Source organism: Poecilia latipinna, unplaced genomic scaffold, assembly GCF_001443285.1.
Source record: "Poecilia latipinna isolate Pla-1442-1.1 unplaced genomic scaffold, P_latipinna-1.0 Scaffold2178, whole genome shotgun sequence".
Lineage (NCBI taxonomy): Eukaryota > Metazoa > Chordata > Actinopteri > Cyprinodontiformes > Poeciliidae > Poecilia > Poecilia latipinna.
In genome coordinates this window covers 30,305-44,471 of record NW_015114794.1, presented here as the reverse complement: position 1 = coordinate 44,471, position 14,167 = coordinate 30,305, and the positions used below count along the sequence as shown (strand labels likewise).

The window sequence follows — 14,167 nt, the reverse complement described above, 5'->3', positions numbered from 1 at the left end:
TCTCTGGTATTGTTCAGGGGGCCGGACCAAATGTGGAGGCGGGCTGGATCCGGCCGTAGTTTGGGGACCACTGGTGTAAGGGATTGTTGTAATGTTAACAACACAACGCATGGGAAGTTCAAATTACATTCAACAAACCATTTAAATCTAATTTGTATAATGAACTGAACCTAATGCGCTGCTTGATTCTTGGAATGTAATATTGATTGAAATTACTATTTTTGCATAGTGCCTTGAAATGACGTGCTAAATAACTAAACTAAATCAAATTAAATTAAAATTGAATCAAATTAAATTAAAATTAAAATCATGAATCTGCTGTGTCTTCATGATTTTGTTTGTTTACCAATGTTCTAAAAAAAAAAACTGGAATTATACTAGATTAAACGACACCGGAAAAAAGTTTTAAACGGTGGTTTGTAAAGACCAGTAGCTCCACTGGGTTTTATCCACGAGTATCAGAGAAAATCAAATGAGAGTAGAAGAACTTTTTTGTGGAAAAAAAAAGAAAGAAAGGAAAACAAAAGAAGTAAACCATTTTGTTTTCCTTCCAAGTCACAATCAGGCACTGATTTGTGTTGATCTATCACTCAGAATGCAAGGCAATACAATGAAGTTCGTAGTTCTCACAAACTATAAAGTAGAAAAGATCGAGGGGTATAAATACTCTCAAAGTGCATTGTGTATATCAAATAACTAGAGCTTAAAATTACTGCAGGCCTTGTGAGCCATTTAAAAATGGGCCTGTCAATCATTCCTGTGTGTTATGCTCACTTATTAGCATGCAACAGGTTGTGTATTCAAATTTATCCCAAACTGCAGTCAAATTTATCCCAAACTGCAGATAAACTGCCCAAACTGCCAGTCTGGGCAGTTTATCCCAAACTGCCAGACTGAGGACCCCCAGTCCTCAGTCTGGCAAATGAGGACTGGGGGTGAGGACTGAGAGTGAAACTGGCTTTAGTAAAGAGCCGTGTTAATTCTAATGAGTGTTGGCAAAGCAGCCTAATAAAGATGACAGCACACATTCATATGCATTCATTTGTGTGCTCAGCTTGACAAAGTCTGCCCCGCAGGCTTAACAAAGGGGAGGAAGGAAGCCGGGGGGGATGTGAGCTGTGGAGAATGATTGGGGACGGGGGGGGGGGGGGAGACGTCCTGAAGTCTCTCCGTGTCTGAGGTTATGGCAGTGACAGCTGGCTCTGCTGGGGCTCATTCTCTTTTAGGCCGTCTCCAGCCATCACCTCCACAATAACAGCCAGACTGCATGACACACACACACACAAACACAGGATGCTCCATCCTGTTTACTGTTTACATTTCACAGAGGCTGGCCAACCTGGGAGGGCTTGATCACAGGCATTACAGCTGTCTGAGAGGCAACAGTTTGTTTTTCTGACCACTTCTCTTATCTGTCACACCTCTTGAATGCTTCTCCAACCTTTTATCTGAAATGCTGCAAGTTATCCTACAAGAAATATAAACAACCAAGTTCTCCAAGGAACGAGGGGGTGTAAAAATAGCATTTTGAGTCTAGTTTTCAGAAAGTGAGATGCTAAGTATCTGTGAAACATTGAACAGCTGGGTCAAGAGTGCTCTGACGGCCACATCTGTTGAGAGGAATATAAAAGCAGGACCAGAGACAACAACCTGCAGTGTGGTCCACAACAATAAGATCATTACTGAGCCAAAAGGGACATGTGATTTCTCTGAAGGACGCTAGGAGACAGCTGAACAATGCAGGTCGAACAGAAGCTGATATTTATCTATCAAAAGTCAGCTGCTCCTCATCAGTTTTCGTTTTCTTTTCACTTTTTAAAGTAAAGTTGTTTAAGTTGTTTACTATGTAAGAGAGTTGTTATATTTAGTATGTTGAGCTAATAGGATCAATGGTTTTAGATGCAACAAGAGGACGGCTGTGAAAAGTAGCAGTATCACTCAATGACCAAAAGAGGGCGCTATTAGTTTAACAACACAGCAAGTGGAAGCGCAGTCATATTATAAACCGTAAAAACAGCTGAGAAAAGCAATTATGACTCCTGAATTTTTTATTGTTTAATTGAATCACTACCAATTAATTTTAGAATACATTTAAAAAACCTGATTATAACTTTCAGGGCTCTGCATGGTCAAGATGTTTCCCATATTGAACAGCAAGACAATACTATAGATCTCATGATCTAGACCAAAATCCTAAGCTCTAGTCCATTCAGACTGTTGCACCTTGACTGTGGGAGGAGAGGGGGTTAATACAACTAATTTATCAGATTTTTTTTTAATAGATAAAAAAAAAATCTATACAGAAGAGGATTAGGGCCACTGAAAAAAATTCTGAGATTAAAGTCAGATTTTTTTTTCTTTCAGTGGCCCTAGTCCTCTTCCATACATTTATTTGAAACTAGTTTTCAAATAAAACTTAATTTCAGCTAAATTGTGTAACTTCAAAAAGTTCAAATCAAATGGTAATAGAACTATTCATCTTTGAATAGTTTGCTCAAATATTAAACTATTTGAACAAACCAGTTGTAGAAAGGGCAGATTCTCTAACAATCTGCCCTATAAAGACCTCATTGATGACACCCTGATTAAGAGAGACCAAACAACCACACAGTCAGCTTGGATTCAAAGCCAAGACTTTCTTGCTGCAAGGTAAATTCAAATTCGAAATACTTTATTGAGCCCAAATGGAAACTAAACAGCTCCTTACTAGTTGTTTTTATCAATGATCTGTATGTATTTAAACCTGGGTAGAAAAACGGAGAGGAGCTTCAGGAAGAACTATTGCTTCAAAACACAGTCGCGTGGAACTAAAACCAGCGTAGATCACGTGACCGGGACAGGAAGCGTCCTTTGATGGAGTTGTAGGCAGCTCAGTGCAGGTTCGTTGTTTCACTTTTATGTAGCTTGTATGTCCCGTTTATACATATTTATTTACGGCGAAGAGTTATCGTCACTTTCTGTCTATTTTTACATGAGACCACAAGCAGCAACAGCGTTGTGTTAGCAGCGGAAGTGCAGTTTGACAGCTAGCAGGTGGAATCGAGTGACCAACGTGTTTTTCAGCAGTAAATGTTTGTCTTTTGCCACATGAACAAACAGCTTTGAGGATGTAATATCGATGAGCAAGTTTATACCTTGGTCACTTGTTTCCGTAAGCGTTGTAAGTCCTATTTGTTGCTACCTTCGTTAACGTGTATGTACTTTGAAGCAGCAGCTGTTCGTGTAGTGTTTATTTCGCGTTACTTGTAGCAGTTTGGTGACATTTATTCATTGCAAATGTAGCTACAAGGGATGGACCGAGAAATCGTCTCCAGATGTTTAACGGTGTTTAGCCGGAGCTGAACGAGATTGTCGGGGTAGCAGGAGAAGAATACAGGTAACCGGGGCACCAAATTTGACACAACGTGAGCGATATCGGACATCAATACACGGTGTGTGTGTGTTAATGTGGGGGGGCAAACTCCAACACTTTGTCATTGTTTAGAAACACTGACTACAGCTTTGCATTCAGTTAAGAGTAACCTATTAAACAAATATTTGTTTACTTACTTAAATATATTTTTAAAAACTTGCACGCGTATGTTCTGGAGGGGTATATGTAAAAACAAACAATATAGTGGGGAAATGGCATTAAAATATTTTAAATTCCAAGACCAGATATGATTTAAAATTAACGCAGTGCAGATCACAAAAAGATATTGGTTCTGCAGATTATGTTATATTCATCACTAAAACAGGAACTGGGAATATTCTGCTTAGAGATAAAACTAGTTTAATCCTCTTTCTAAATTAAATATTCTGAAATTGGGCTATAACATATTCAACCATTTTTTATTAAAATGGATTTTATGTGGGTCAGTTATACCATTTCACATATAAAATCAGTTGGTTTTGTAAAATATAAGAAATGGGAAATTTGAATCAACAGACTGACAACATTTTGCTTGTCCACAGGTTTTTTTTTTAAACTAAAATTTCAACAATAAATTCCGGCTGTGTTGCCAATAGGGACGGGGAAAAGACATTGAATAGTAATGCTGTGTATATGTTTTCTTTAAGGACTTCTGAAAATTATGCAAGCTTAAATTATGTTTCCTTCAGGATGTTTGTTTTTCCAGAATATTTGTGTTTAGGGAGTGTGCATGGAAAAAGAATATAAAATGATACCAGTTCTTAATATCATTTTATTGCCTCTACTCTGCATATACTGTGCAGGAGCCAGGCAATGTAAATTACTGTTCAATGACCCTTTTTAGAACACACACAGATTGTTTTGAAACCAGCATTTGTGATGTAATAAAACATTACTGCACTGTAAATATTAAACTCAACCATTTGAGTTTATGAACATTATGTACTTTACTGAGGGCTTCATTGTTCGCTGCAGTGTGTTGCAGGTCATTTATTAGTTGTAGTCAATAGAGAAAATGTGTATCAACGCTGAAGCTATATCTGAATGCATAGCTCTTACAAACAAAATCCCAAAACAAAATCCCTAAAAAAATTAAAGAAGGTAATTGTTTCAGTCACAGGATTTACTAAGTGAAACGCACTATGCAGATTAATTACATTCAGACAGATGTTTTCAATCATTTATTTGTGTGAATTGTGAAAATCTACTCTCATGAAATGAAAATTCAAACTAAAAATGCGTATTCTAACTTATTGAATATTATGACTGTACTCCGTGACGGGGACAGAGGAAATATTAAAAGTAGGAACGGCACCAGAATAAGAATGTGTCCTTTTTGATAATTTTTCTTTATTTTGCAGCAATTTTAGAAGGAATAGAAATGTAATTTATAGTTCTACTGTGGAGAAACTATGCAAATGCCAGCTGGGATGTAAACTTTAAATGAGTCTGAAACAGCTGGAAGCAGTGGTGGTAGGAAGGATCTGTGATGACTCTCCTTTGTGAACCCAGGACGCATCAGGTTGTTGATGCAGGAGCTCTCCAGTTTACCAGCAACACTATGCAGATAAAATAATCGATCTGTGCTCCAAATGTTGCACGTGTCTTTTTTTTTTTTTCTCTCTCTCTCTATTTTATTTTTGCTCACAGACTGAGACTGAGGACGTAATAGGCTAAATCAGAAGCTTATATGTTTAAGATATTTTCCAGTGGAAATCAGTAAAATAGTTTGGTCATTTTTAGTTGTCTTGGGCTACATTTAGTATTTTTGCATTTGGAAAGCTGGTATTTTGTAGCTGCTGATGCAGTTTGGCCTTTGCCGTTTGTATTGCCACAGTGTAAACATTACGATCAGCAGCTGGGAGTCCAGATGTTGCTCATAAAGTCAGCTTCATCATCCTGTGTTTTAGTCACTTTTTGCAATGTTCAGTCTCCCTTGATTGTGGAAATTAAATCATTTTTACTTTGAAATGATGAAAATGCAGGTGTTTTCATTTACTCAGCTAAATTATGTAAGCTTTTGCTGAATCTACAGCATTACATTGAGGCATTAAGTGCTGCAAAATTTTACAATCATGTTCTCATATCTCGTTCTCCCAGTGGAAAAAAAAAGAATTAAAATCAAAAATGTTATTAGATTTCAATAATCAAATTTTGATTTAAATATAAATGGCTTTTTCAATATTTGTGCTTTTCATCTCTTTCTGTTTGTATTATATTCCAATTAGTTTAAGCAATGCTGACCACAATGCTGGACTAATTAGAAAAGCCATTATCCATTAAAAAATACTTAAGGCACCGGTTTTTTATTTACTTACGTTATATTTCCAGTTAATTAAAAACTGTTAACTATTGTACATTAATTCAGACATAGAAGAATCGACTAATATTGGTGTAACATGTGAACCATTCAACATTTTGATCCGTTGTCTTCAACTAAATCAATAATAATCTACTGACCAGTAACTTTTTTTCATATCTCTTCAAGTGTGGAATAGGATGATTTAATATATTGCAGATTCAAGCCGCTCAACCATCCGCTTTTTCCCATTTTCATCAAAAGATCCATTTTGTTTAAGTTTTTCTGTCTTTCTCAATAGAGGGCTTTTATCCCTTGCAAAATCATCAGTAAGTGGGCAGGATTTTCCCAGAATTCCCAACTAGTCCAGCTCTCAGACTAGAAGCTCAACGCCCCTGAGCAAAGAGCAAAAGTCCACATCCCTGGCTTGCGTTGCTGCACACCAGTCTGGATCGATGCCTCTAGAGTCTAGAGGAACAAAGAAAGAACAAGAAACGCCGACTTTAAGTAAATGATCTGTTCTGTCACTGCAGATGGAAACGTTTATGGTTTTTACATTTTTTTTGTATCTCTGCTATGTTTAAATTTCGCTTGAGAAATGAGATTTGTTGCACTAATATGTACAATAACAATGTGTACATTTGTATTTTTATTAATGCAGTTCAACCTTGTCATTTCACCCTATCCCTAAATATTCGGGTTGGATTAAAACATTGATAATTTTGCTCTTCTGTGTCCATACAGGACTTTTGGAGTGTTGAGACTAGAAAATGTCTTTAGCCGTCTCACTGCTCCTCGTCGCTCTGTGTGCTGGCGCAGGATACGGCGAGGAGGGAACGCAGGCTCAGAAAGCTGGCCATGTTTCTGTGGTCGTAGTCGGAGGAACTGGAGACCTGGCGAGGAAATATTTGTGGCAGGGATTCTTTCAGCTGTATGTGAGCCAGGTCAGTGGCGGAAACACCTTTTCTTTCTACGGGGGAGGCTTGTCCCCGTCTGAACAGGCCACGCCGGTCCTCTTTGAGATCCTGAAGGCGGTCACCTGCTCCAAGGACGTTTCTCAGGACCGCTGCGCCATCCTGAAGGACCAGTTCCTGCGGCTCTCGCAGTATCGGCAGCTGAAGACTCTGGAGGACTACCAGGAGCTAGCCCGGCACATCGAGCAGCAGCTCCAGCAGGAGGGAATGACGGAGGCCGGACGCCTCTTTTACCTCTCGGTCCCGGCTTTCGCGTACGCAGGTGTTGCGGAGAAGATCAACAGCAGCTGCAGGCCGGCCGACGGGACCTGGCTGAGGGTCGTCCTCGAGAAACCGTTCGGACACGACTACCTCAGTGCTCAGGTGTTGGCGACCGAGCTGATGGGTGCATTGAAGGATGAAGAGATGTACAGAATCGACCACTACTTAGGGAAGCAGGTGAGAAAAGATCCATCAGACCATGTTTCTGTCCCTCCTGGCAATTTATATGTTTAATTACATTTTTTTATTCTTCATTTCATGAAAAAAGGTGGTGTCAAAGATACTTCCATTCAGGATGGAGAACAGAAAGTTTTTGGACCCCATCTGGAACAGGCATCACATTGAGAGGATAGAGATCATTTTGAAGGAGACTCTGGATGTTAAAGGTGATTAAAGGTTTCCTCCATCTTGTTTTTACACATCTTCACGCTCACTGCTGGCCAAATAAATTCAAAATGTTTGGATTACACTGAAACATTTAGACAAACTGAGTTAACCGAGTCAGGGGGAATAAATCCATGTTTAGAAATATTTTCTAACAAAACCATCAGTGTATTAACAACCCTTACAATGTATACAACAGAAAAATTTTAATGTACACTTTATTTTTTTAAGTTAATTAGCATGTCTAGGAACTTTAACCAAGAATCCATGACATATTCTTCTCTCATTGTATAAATATAGGTACATGGCATCATGAACTCTTGGAAATAGAACATTTCCAATAAAAGCTGTTCGTCGCTACAAAGAAAACAACAATACCTCCTCATTTAGTCTTTAAATATAATAATGATCCAAAATATAAGGCCAAAGTAACACAAAAATGGTTCATCTTGGTCTCAAAACCTAAATTCTGCAGGAAACATGTGCAAAGAATAGAAGAGAACAAAGGACTCTGGAAAATGAAGATATTTTGTAAACAATTCTCTTTTAATGTCATTTCTTCTCTTCATGTGGATTTTTCTCTAAAGTTTTTAGTGGGAGAATATTGCAACAAATGACATAGACATCTTTAAGAAACTTGGTTAGTTCTTTCATCAGCTCCTATCCTGAAATAAATGTCATTTAGTGTAAAAGTCTTTGCTGCTTTTAGAAAAGTACTAAACATTAACCAACTCTGGAGGTTGTGCACCTTTACCCCTTTAAGGCTTGTCAGTCACCCCAGGCTAAGTGCTCCATAAACGGCTGTATAAGACAATAAACAGGGCCATCATGTCATCTGCTGTTCTTTCAACAATACCCAATACAGAGAAGCTTCAGAGAGGGAGGTCAAAGGTCACATCAGAGTTCATATTCTTAAAGTGCTTTATTCTCTGGATCAGAAAATATGAAATGTGAATGTTTGAATGTGAAGGAAGTTAAGGTGGTCATCGTGACGGTTTCAATCTTGCTTTGAAGATTTTATGCATGATGTAAAATGAAATATATTGAACGTTTTCATCTCTACAGATTGTTCAAATGAAGGCACTGCAGCCCTACTCTGGTCAAAACTGTCTCAATCCAGCACATAAACAAGTTACTAAATAGATATTCATGGAATATATAGTCAGTCTGTTAGATAACTATATTTGAAAAAAGTAGTCACAGTTTGTATCTATTGTATTTGCAAAATCATACAGAATAATTTCTTTATAAATTATTTAATTGGAAAAGTTATAGTTAGATAAATTAGTTAAATGTCATGAATAACACCTCTGACCAACACTACATTTATTAAAGGGACCAGTCCAGTCCAATAATTCAAAACTTAAATATATCTTTAAATATTTTTAATTCAAAATGATTTAATTAATATTTAAGAAAACTTTGAAGAGTTATTTCAAACTTGTGCATCCATTTCATTTAAAATGCTTATATTTCCATATAACTTATTTAGATATTGTTAAATTGTTTTTGTTTTTTTTTTACAAGCTTGTCAGGGTGGGTGGGTGGAGCTAAACTGATGGTTTAAAGTGTGTCATAATGGACTAATGCACAGAAACTATAAAATTACATTTACTAAAACATATGTAGCATTTAAACATAGTAATGAATTTGCTCAAATATGTATGTATTTAATTTTTCTTTCATTTATCAAATAAGATATTTCACTTGATAGATATTTTGTATTATATGTTTTTCAATATAACCCAATAACTGATTTCATTTTTGAAAACATGTCTCCATGCTGCCTCTTGTTTTGACGCCTCAGGTCGGATTTCCTTCTACGACGAGTACGGAGTGATCCGAGATGTCCTGCAGAACCACCTGACTGAGGTCATGACCCTGCTGACCATGAAGCTTCCTGCCAATGTGAGCAACAGTGGAGAAGTTCTTCGAAACAAGCGGGAGGTCCTCGGCTCCATGCTGCCGTTGGGAAAGAATCAGGCGGTCGTCGGACAGTACCAGAACTACAAAACCGAGGTCCAACAGGAGCTGAATAAAACCAAAGAGTACGTCAGTCTGACGTCAACATTTGCAGGTGAACACACAGCTTTCTTTCGCAATGTTTCCTGTCTTTACTTTATGGTAATCACACTGCTTGAAGTTCTCATTTCGACATGCTACACTCTCAAATGTCGGTGTAATTTTCTGGTATTTTGTGAGTCATAAAGTGGTTCATAAAAATGTAGAAGAAGGAAAATAATCAGTCGATTTGTAATTTCAAGAGGGTTGAGAGATTTTGGACCAGTCGTCTTAACAAAATGTCTCAAATTGAGTTCGGATGGAAGCATCTGTAAAGGTCAGATTCTCGGACTTAAAGTCCGGGCTTGGACTAGGCCACTCTGAACAAATGCTTTGTTCTAAACTATTCCATTGTTTGTCTGTGATTTGGGTTTTTTGTAGAGCCTCCAACATGATCTGCTCTTTATTTAGCTTCATCCATTTTTCCTGTTCATGCTAAAGGAAGACATTTCCACAGCATAATACTGTGTAAATGAATGCTGTGTTAGGCGATAAAATGTTTATTTTCCTATTTTAAAAAGGAATTGAATTACTTTTTTTACTTGCATCTTTTAATGTGTTTGTAACATTGTACAAAAAAGGCTTAAGTGGTTGAATATAGTATATAGTGGCTATCTATATAAATAATCTTTAGATAATTAAAATAATCCATTACTAAAGGGTCATTAGTCGCAGCCTTTGTATTTTTTTTTACTGTGTTTGTTTAATTTGTAAATATAAATTCTGCGTGTGTTGCAGCCGTTCTGGCCCACATCGAGGATGCGCAGTACGAAGGCGTTCCTGTTCTTCTGGTCTCTGGGAAGATGCTAGACGAAAGCGTCGGGTACGCGCGCGTCCTTTTCAAGAACGACGTCTTCTGCCTTCAGAGCCATAACAACGTCCACTGCAAACCCAAACAGATAGTTTTCCACTTCGGCCACGGCAGTCTCAAATATCCAGCGGTTCTGGTCAGCAAGAACTTATTCAAACCAGTTCTGAAAGGCGGCGAGTGGAAGGAAGTGACGGAGCACAAAGACGTCGACGTTTTGGGTTTGCACATTTCCGATTACTTTGTGCAAACTCCGACAACAGAAAGGGAAGCATACTCAGAGCTCATCCATCACATTTTTGCTGGACAGAAGAATAATTTTGTCAGCACTGAAAACCTGCTGGCCTCCTGGGAAGTCTGGACTCCGCTCCTCAGCGCCCTGAGGGCGTCCTTCCCCCGGATCTACCCCGGCGGCGCCGACAACGGAGACATGCTGGACGTCCATCTGAGGGGGAAGGAAATCCGCTTCAACAGCGAGGCCGTGATCATCAGCCCAGATCAGGCGGGAGGGCCGTCGGCCAGCAGCTTCCAGGTGATGCAAGGGAAGTTTCGCGGCGCTGAGATGGTGTCCGCCTGGTCGGAGGAGCTGGTGGAGCGGCTGGCCGCGGATATGCAGGAAGCAGCCGAGGCAGCCGTGCGGGAGGGCGGGATCTTCCACCTGGCGCTCTCTGGGGGCTCCACTCCGCTCGCTCTGTTCCGCAGGCTGGTCCTGCACCACTTCTCCTTCCCCTGGAGAGACACGCACGTCTGGATGGTGGACGAGCGCTGCGTCCCACTGACTGAGGCGGACTCCAACTTCCACAGCATGCACAAACACCTGCTGCAACACGTGAGGATACCGTACTACAACATCCACCCCATGCCGGTGCAGCTCAACCAGCGGCTCTGCGTGGAGGAGGACGGAGGAGCCCAGCTGTACGAGAAGGAGATCAACAAACTCGTCAACGTCTCCAGCTTTCACTTTGTGCTGCTGGGCGTCGGATACGACGGCCACACCGCTTCTCTGTTCCCCGGCGGGAAACTGAACGAGGCGGGAGGAAGTCTGGTGGCTCTCACAGAGAGCCCCATCAAGCCCCATCAGAGAATGAGCCTCACCTTTAGCGCCATCAACCGAGCTCGCACCGTCGCTCTGCTGGTGATGGGCAAAGGCAAACATGAGCTGGTCACCCAGCTGAGCCGAGTTAAGGACAACCTGGAGAAATATCCCGTCACCTGGGTGAAGCCAGATAATGGAAGGCTAGTTTGGTATATAGATTATGACGCACTTTTAGGATAGGCGATTATGCACCGTAAAAACACAAACGCCAAGTATTTTCAAACTGTTTTCTAATGCAAAATATCTTTGTACGCCAGAAATAAGACGGAATTAACTTTTCAGCAATAAATAGGAGGTGGTTTTAAGTAAATGATTCCTATTGATGAAAATGGTGGAATAAAACATTTGTCCTATATCATAAGTTAAAATGTCATGTCCCAGTTATAAATAGCACTTCTGAAAAGTTACTTGTAAGTTAGTCTTGTCTTATCTCAAATGTGCCAAGACATCAGCATTAGAAACTAGATCAAAAATACTTGGTGAGATTTTGTGTTTTTCTTCTGTTCAATCAGAGAATGCAGCTGCTTTAATGGAAGTGGTGGTTAGGAAGCGACACCAAGGTGACCAGGAACTTCAGGTTTTTGCTTTAACCATAAATCACATTTACTAAACATTTCCTTGTTTGAGCTTAGGACAACACAGCTCCAGTCACAAGTTTATGCAACATCTTATAATTACCTATTTTAACCATTCTTTTGATTGATTTCTAAAAATTGGGATTTTTTTTTTCTAAACATTTGTCCAAATTTTACATACCGGCTCAAATATATACATACACCATAACTACTATTTGAAGTGATGCCTTAGAAAGTTACAGAGAAACCACTTTCTGCAGCCATGAACTGGGCTGGATGATCAATCTTCTTATATTTGACACTAAAAACACATTTAAATCAGTTGATATAATGACACAGACCAGTGTCTTTAAACCTATTTAAACCTTTCTTTCAGGTTTAGAGGCATTCGAGCAGCTTACTGTTGGTTTCATTCTCTATTTCATAATCAGACTTAATGTCTTTTATGGTCTTTTTACTTCCAATTATGTCCAAATTTCAGCCATTGTTAAACTGAGGTGAAGTTGTTGAACCTGGAGGTTGTCCTGCTTCTACTTTGAGCCATGCTCAAATACCGCTATCGTTGAAACAAACCCTCAGAATGACGCTGTCACCGCCATGCTTCACGGTCGGTACTGTGTTCTCCATCATCAAACATTCTTTTTGTTTTATGGCCAAATACTGTTTTCTCCAGAAGTTTCCTGGTCGGAGCTGAAAATTTCACTAATTCCTGCAGGATTAAGTTTTAGATTCTGCAAAGATACTAAATGGTGTCCCAGTTTATTACAGACGTGAGCCTTGATTGAATTTTCTGACCAATTTTCTTTCCTCTGAGGCTGACAATTTTCTCCAGTTCCTAACAAAAACAAACTTTCTAGAGCTGCAAAACCAACAACTCTTATTATATAGGTAAGTCGTATTAAATTAAAGAAACACAATCCTATTTCTAAGAAACAAAAGTAATTTTATAGCATTATGAAGATATTTTTTAGAAGAAATGTTTCATATTTATGAAAAATAAAGGAACAACATAGTTTGCAGCCTAACAAAAATAAGATTATGTTTTTGTATCACTAGTGCCATTCTGTGGTGGACATTTTATACAAATGTTGCATAAAAAAAGCTGAACAGCAGGTTTTTTTTCATTACTTTAACATTTAAAAACATGGCTCCGTTCTTAATCACTTTTGGCAAAGCTTGGACGACCACATGTGCCAAATGAACTGCGGTTTGCAGCCTCCAGGGTGGGAGGGTTGAAACATGGACAAAACTGCAGAAAAATGATCCCAGTTGGACAAAAACAGAGCAGTTTTGGTTTGGCTAACGGAAAGTAACTTCAGGCATGACACCAAATTCAGCCCTGCTGGCACTGCAGCGACTATAATTAAACACCACAATGGAAAAGGAGCTGTTCAAATAAATCTTTAAAAGACCCAAATTGGTAACATTTATCTTCATGCGAGTGTATGTAAACTTCTGATCTGCACTGCCAGTCAAACAAGTTTATTAGATCAGTGGAAATCTACTAGGATTTGGGTCAGTACATTTCACTTTAAGAAGCCCTTTAGGCAACTAGTTATGAGTTATAAATAAAGTGTGGTGATAAAGTTAAGCTTTCAAACACAGCAGAGTGCCCAGTATTTGCAGTTTACAGTTAATGGCCAAAAACTTCTGGTTCTTTCCTATCAAAAGGTGAAACATTATGTGAAATCTGCGTGAGTGAATGCAGTTGAAGATTTGTTTCATAGCGTTTATGAAACGGTGTGATCTGAGTGGAGATGTAGACGAATCACAGGAATCCAAGTCTCCAGCTCGGAGCAGGAAGTTTGAAGCATGTGATGCTGTGAAATCTGGTGCTTAGAGCCAAACAAACACAAGAGAGATTTATTTTAGACAGAATCGGTGTGTTTGTTTGTGCAAGTCGTAGCAAATCTCAGGTGTTTCTGCAGATACTTGGTGGCAGGGTTACAATGCAATTAAGAAAAGTCTTAAAATCGAGGTTTTCTAGCGTGATGACGGTTATTTGTGGTGCAGAGATTTTTAATCAGCATATCAATAAACATTCCTTTCAGGTTATTTCTGTACAATCTGCAGGTGATTTTTATTTTTTGAAACTTTTTCGTTTCAGACAGAATTGATTGTATTTCAGTGAATTGTTTATGAAGTTTGCCTTGAGAGTTTTCTTTCAATAAAAATCTGATTTATTATATTCCTGCTCAAAACATCCTTTATTTGATTCATGAAAATGAATCAATTTTATTTAATTTCAGGCTGTTGCACCTACGAGAGATTCAAACATTATTACTGGTGTTATTTCC

General features: G+C 38.9%; 1 protein-coding gene across 4 annotated transcripts; it reads left to right on the top strand.

Moving 5' to 3' along the window:
* The first annotated feature begins 2,594 nt into the window (after positions 1-2,594).
* h6pd (hexose-6-phosphate dehydrogenase (glucose 1-dehydrogenase)) lies at positions 2,595-14,057 on the top strand. Of its 4 annotated transcripts, none has more exons than XM_015017681.1 (5): positions 2,595-2,649; positions 6,456-7,123; positions 7,215-7,332; positions 9,138-9,407; positions 10,130-14,057. In XM_015017681.1, exons 2-5 carry the CDS (start codon positions 6,482-6,484, stop codon positions 11,473-11,475), a joined length of 2,376 nt encoding a protein of 791 aa, XP_014873167.1. In that variant the 5' UTR covers positions 2,595-2,649; positions 6,456-6,481; the 3' UTR covers positions 11,476-14,057. The 4 variants fall into 4 exon arrangements, with proteins under 4 accessions (XP_014873167.1, XP_014873164.1, XP_014873166.1 ...); XM_015017678.1 differs by lacking the exon at positions 2,595-2,649 and adding an exon at positions 2,780-2,879; XM_015017680.1 differs by lacking the exon at positions 2,595-2,649 and adding an exon at positions 3,283-3,376.
* Positions 14,058-14,167: the final 110 nt, after the last annotated feature.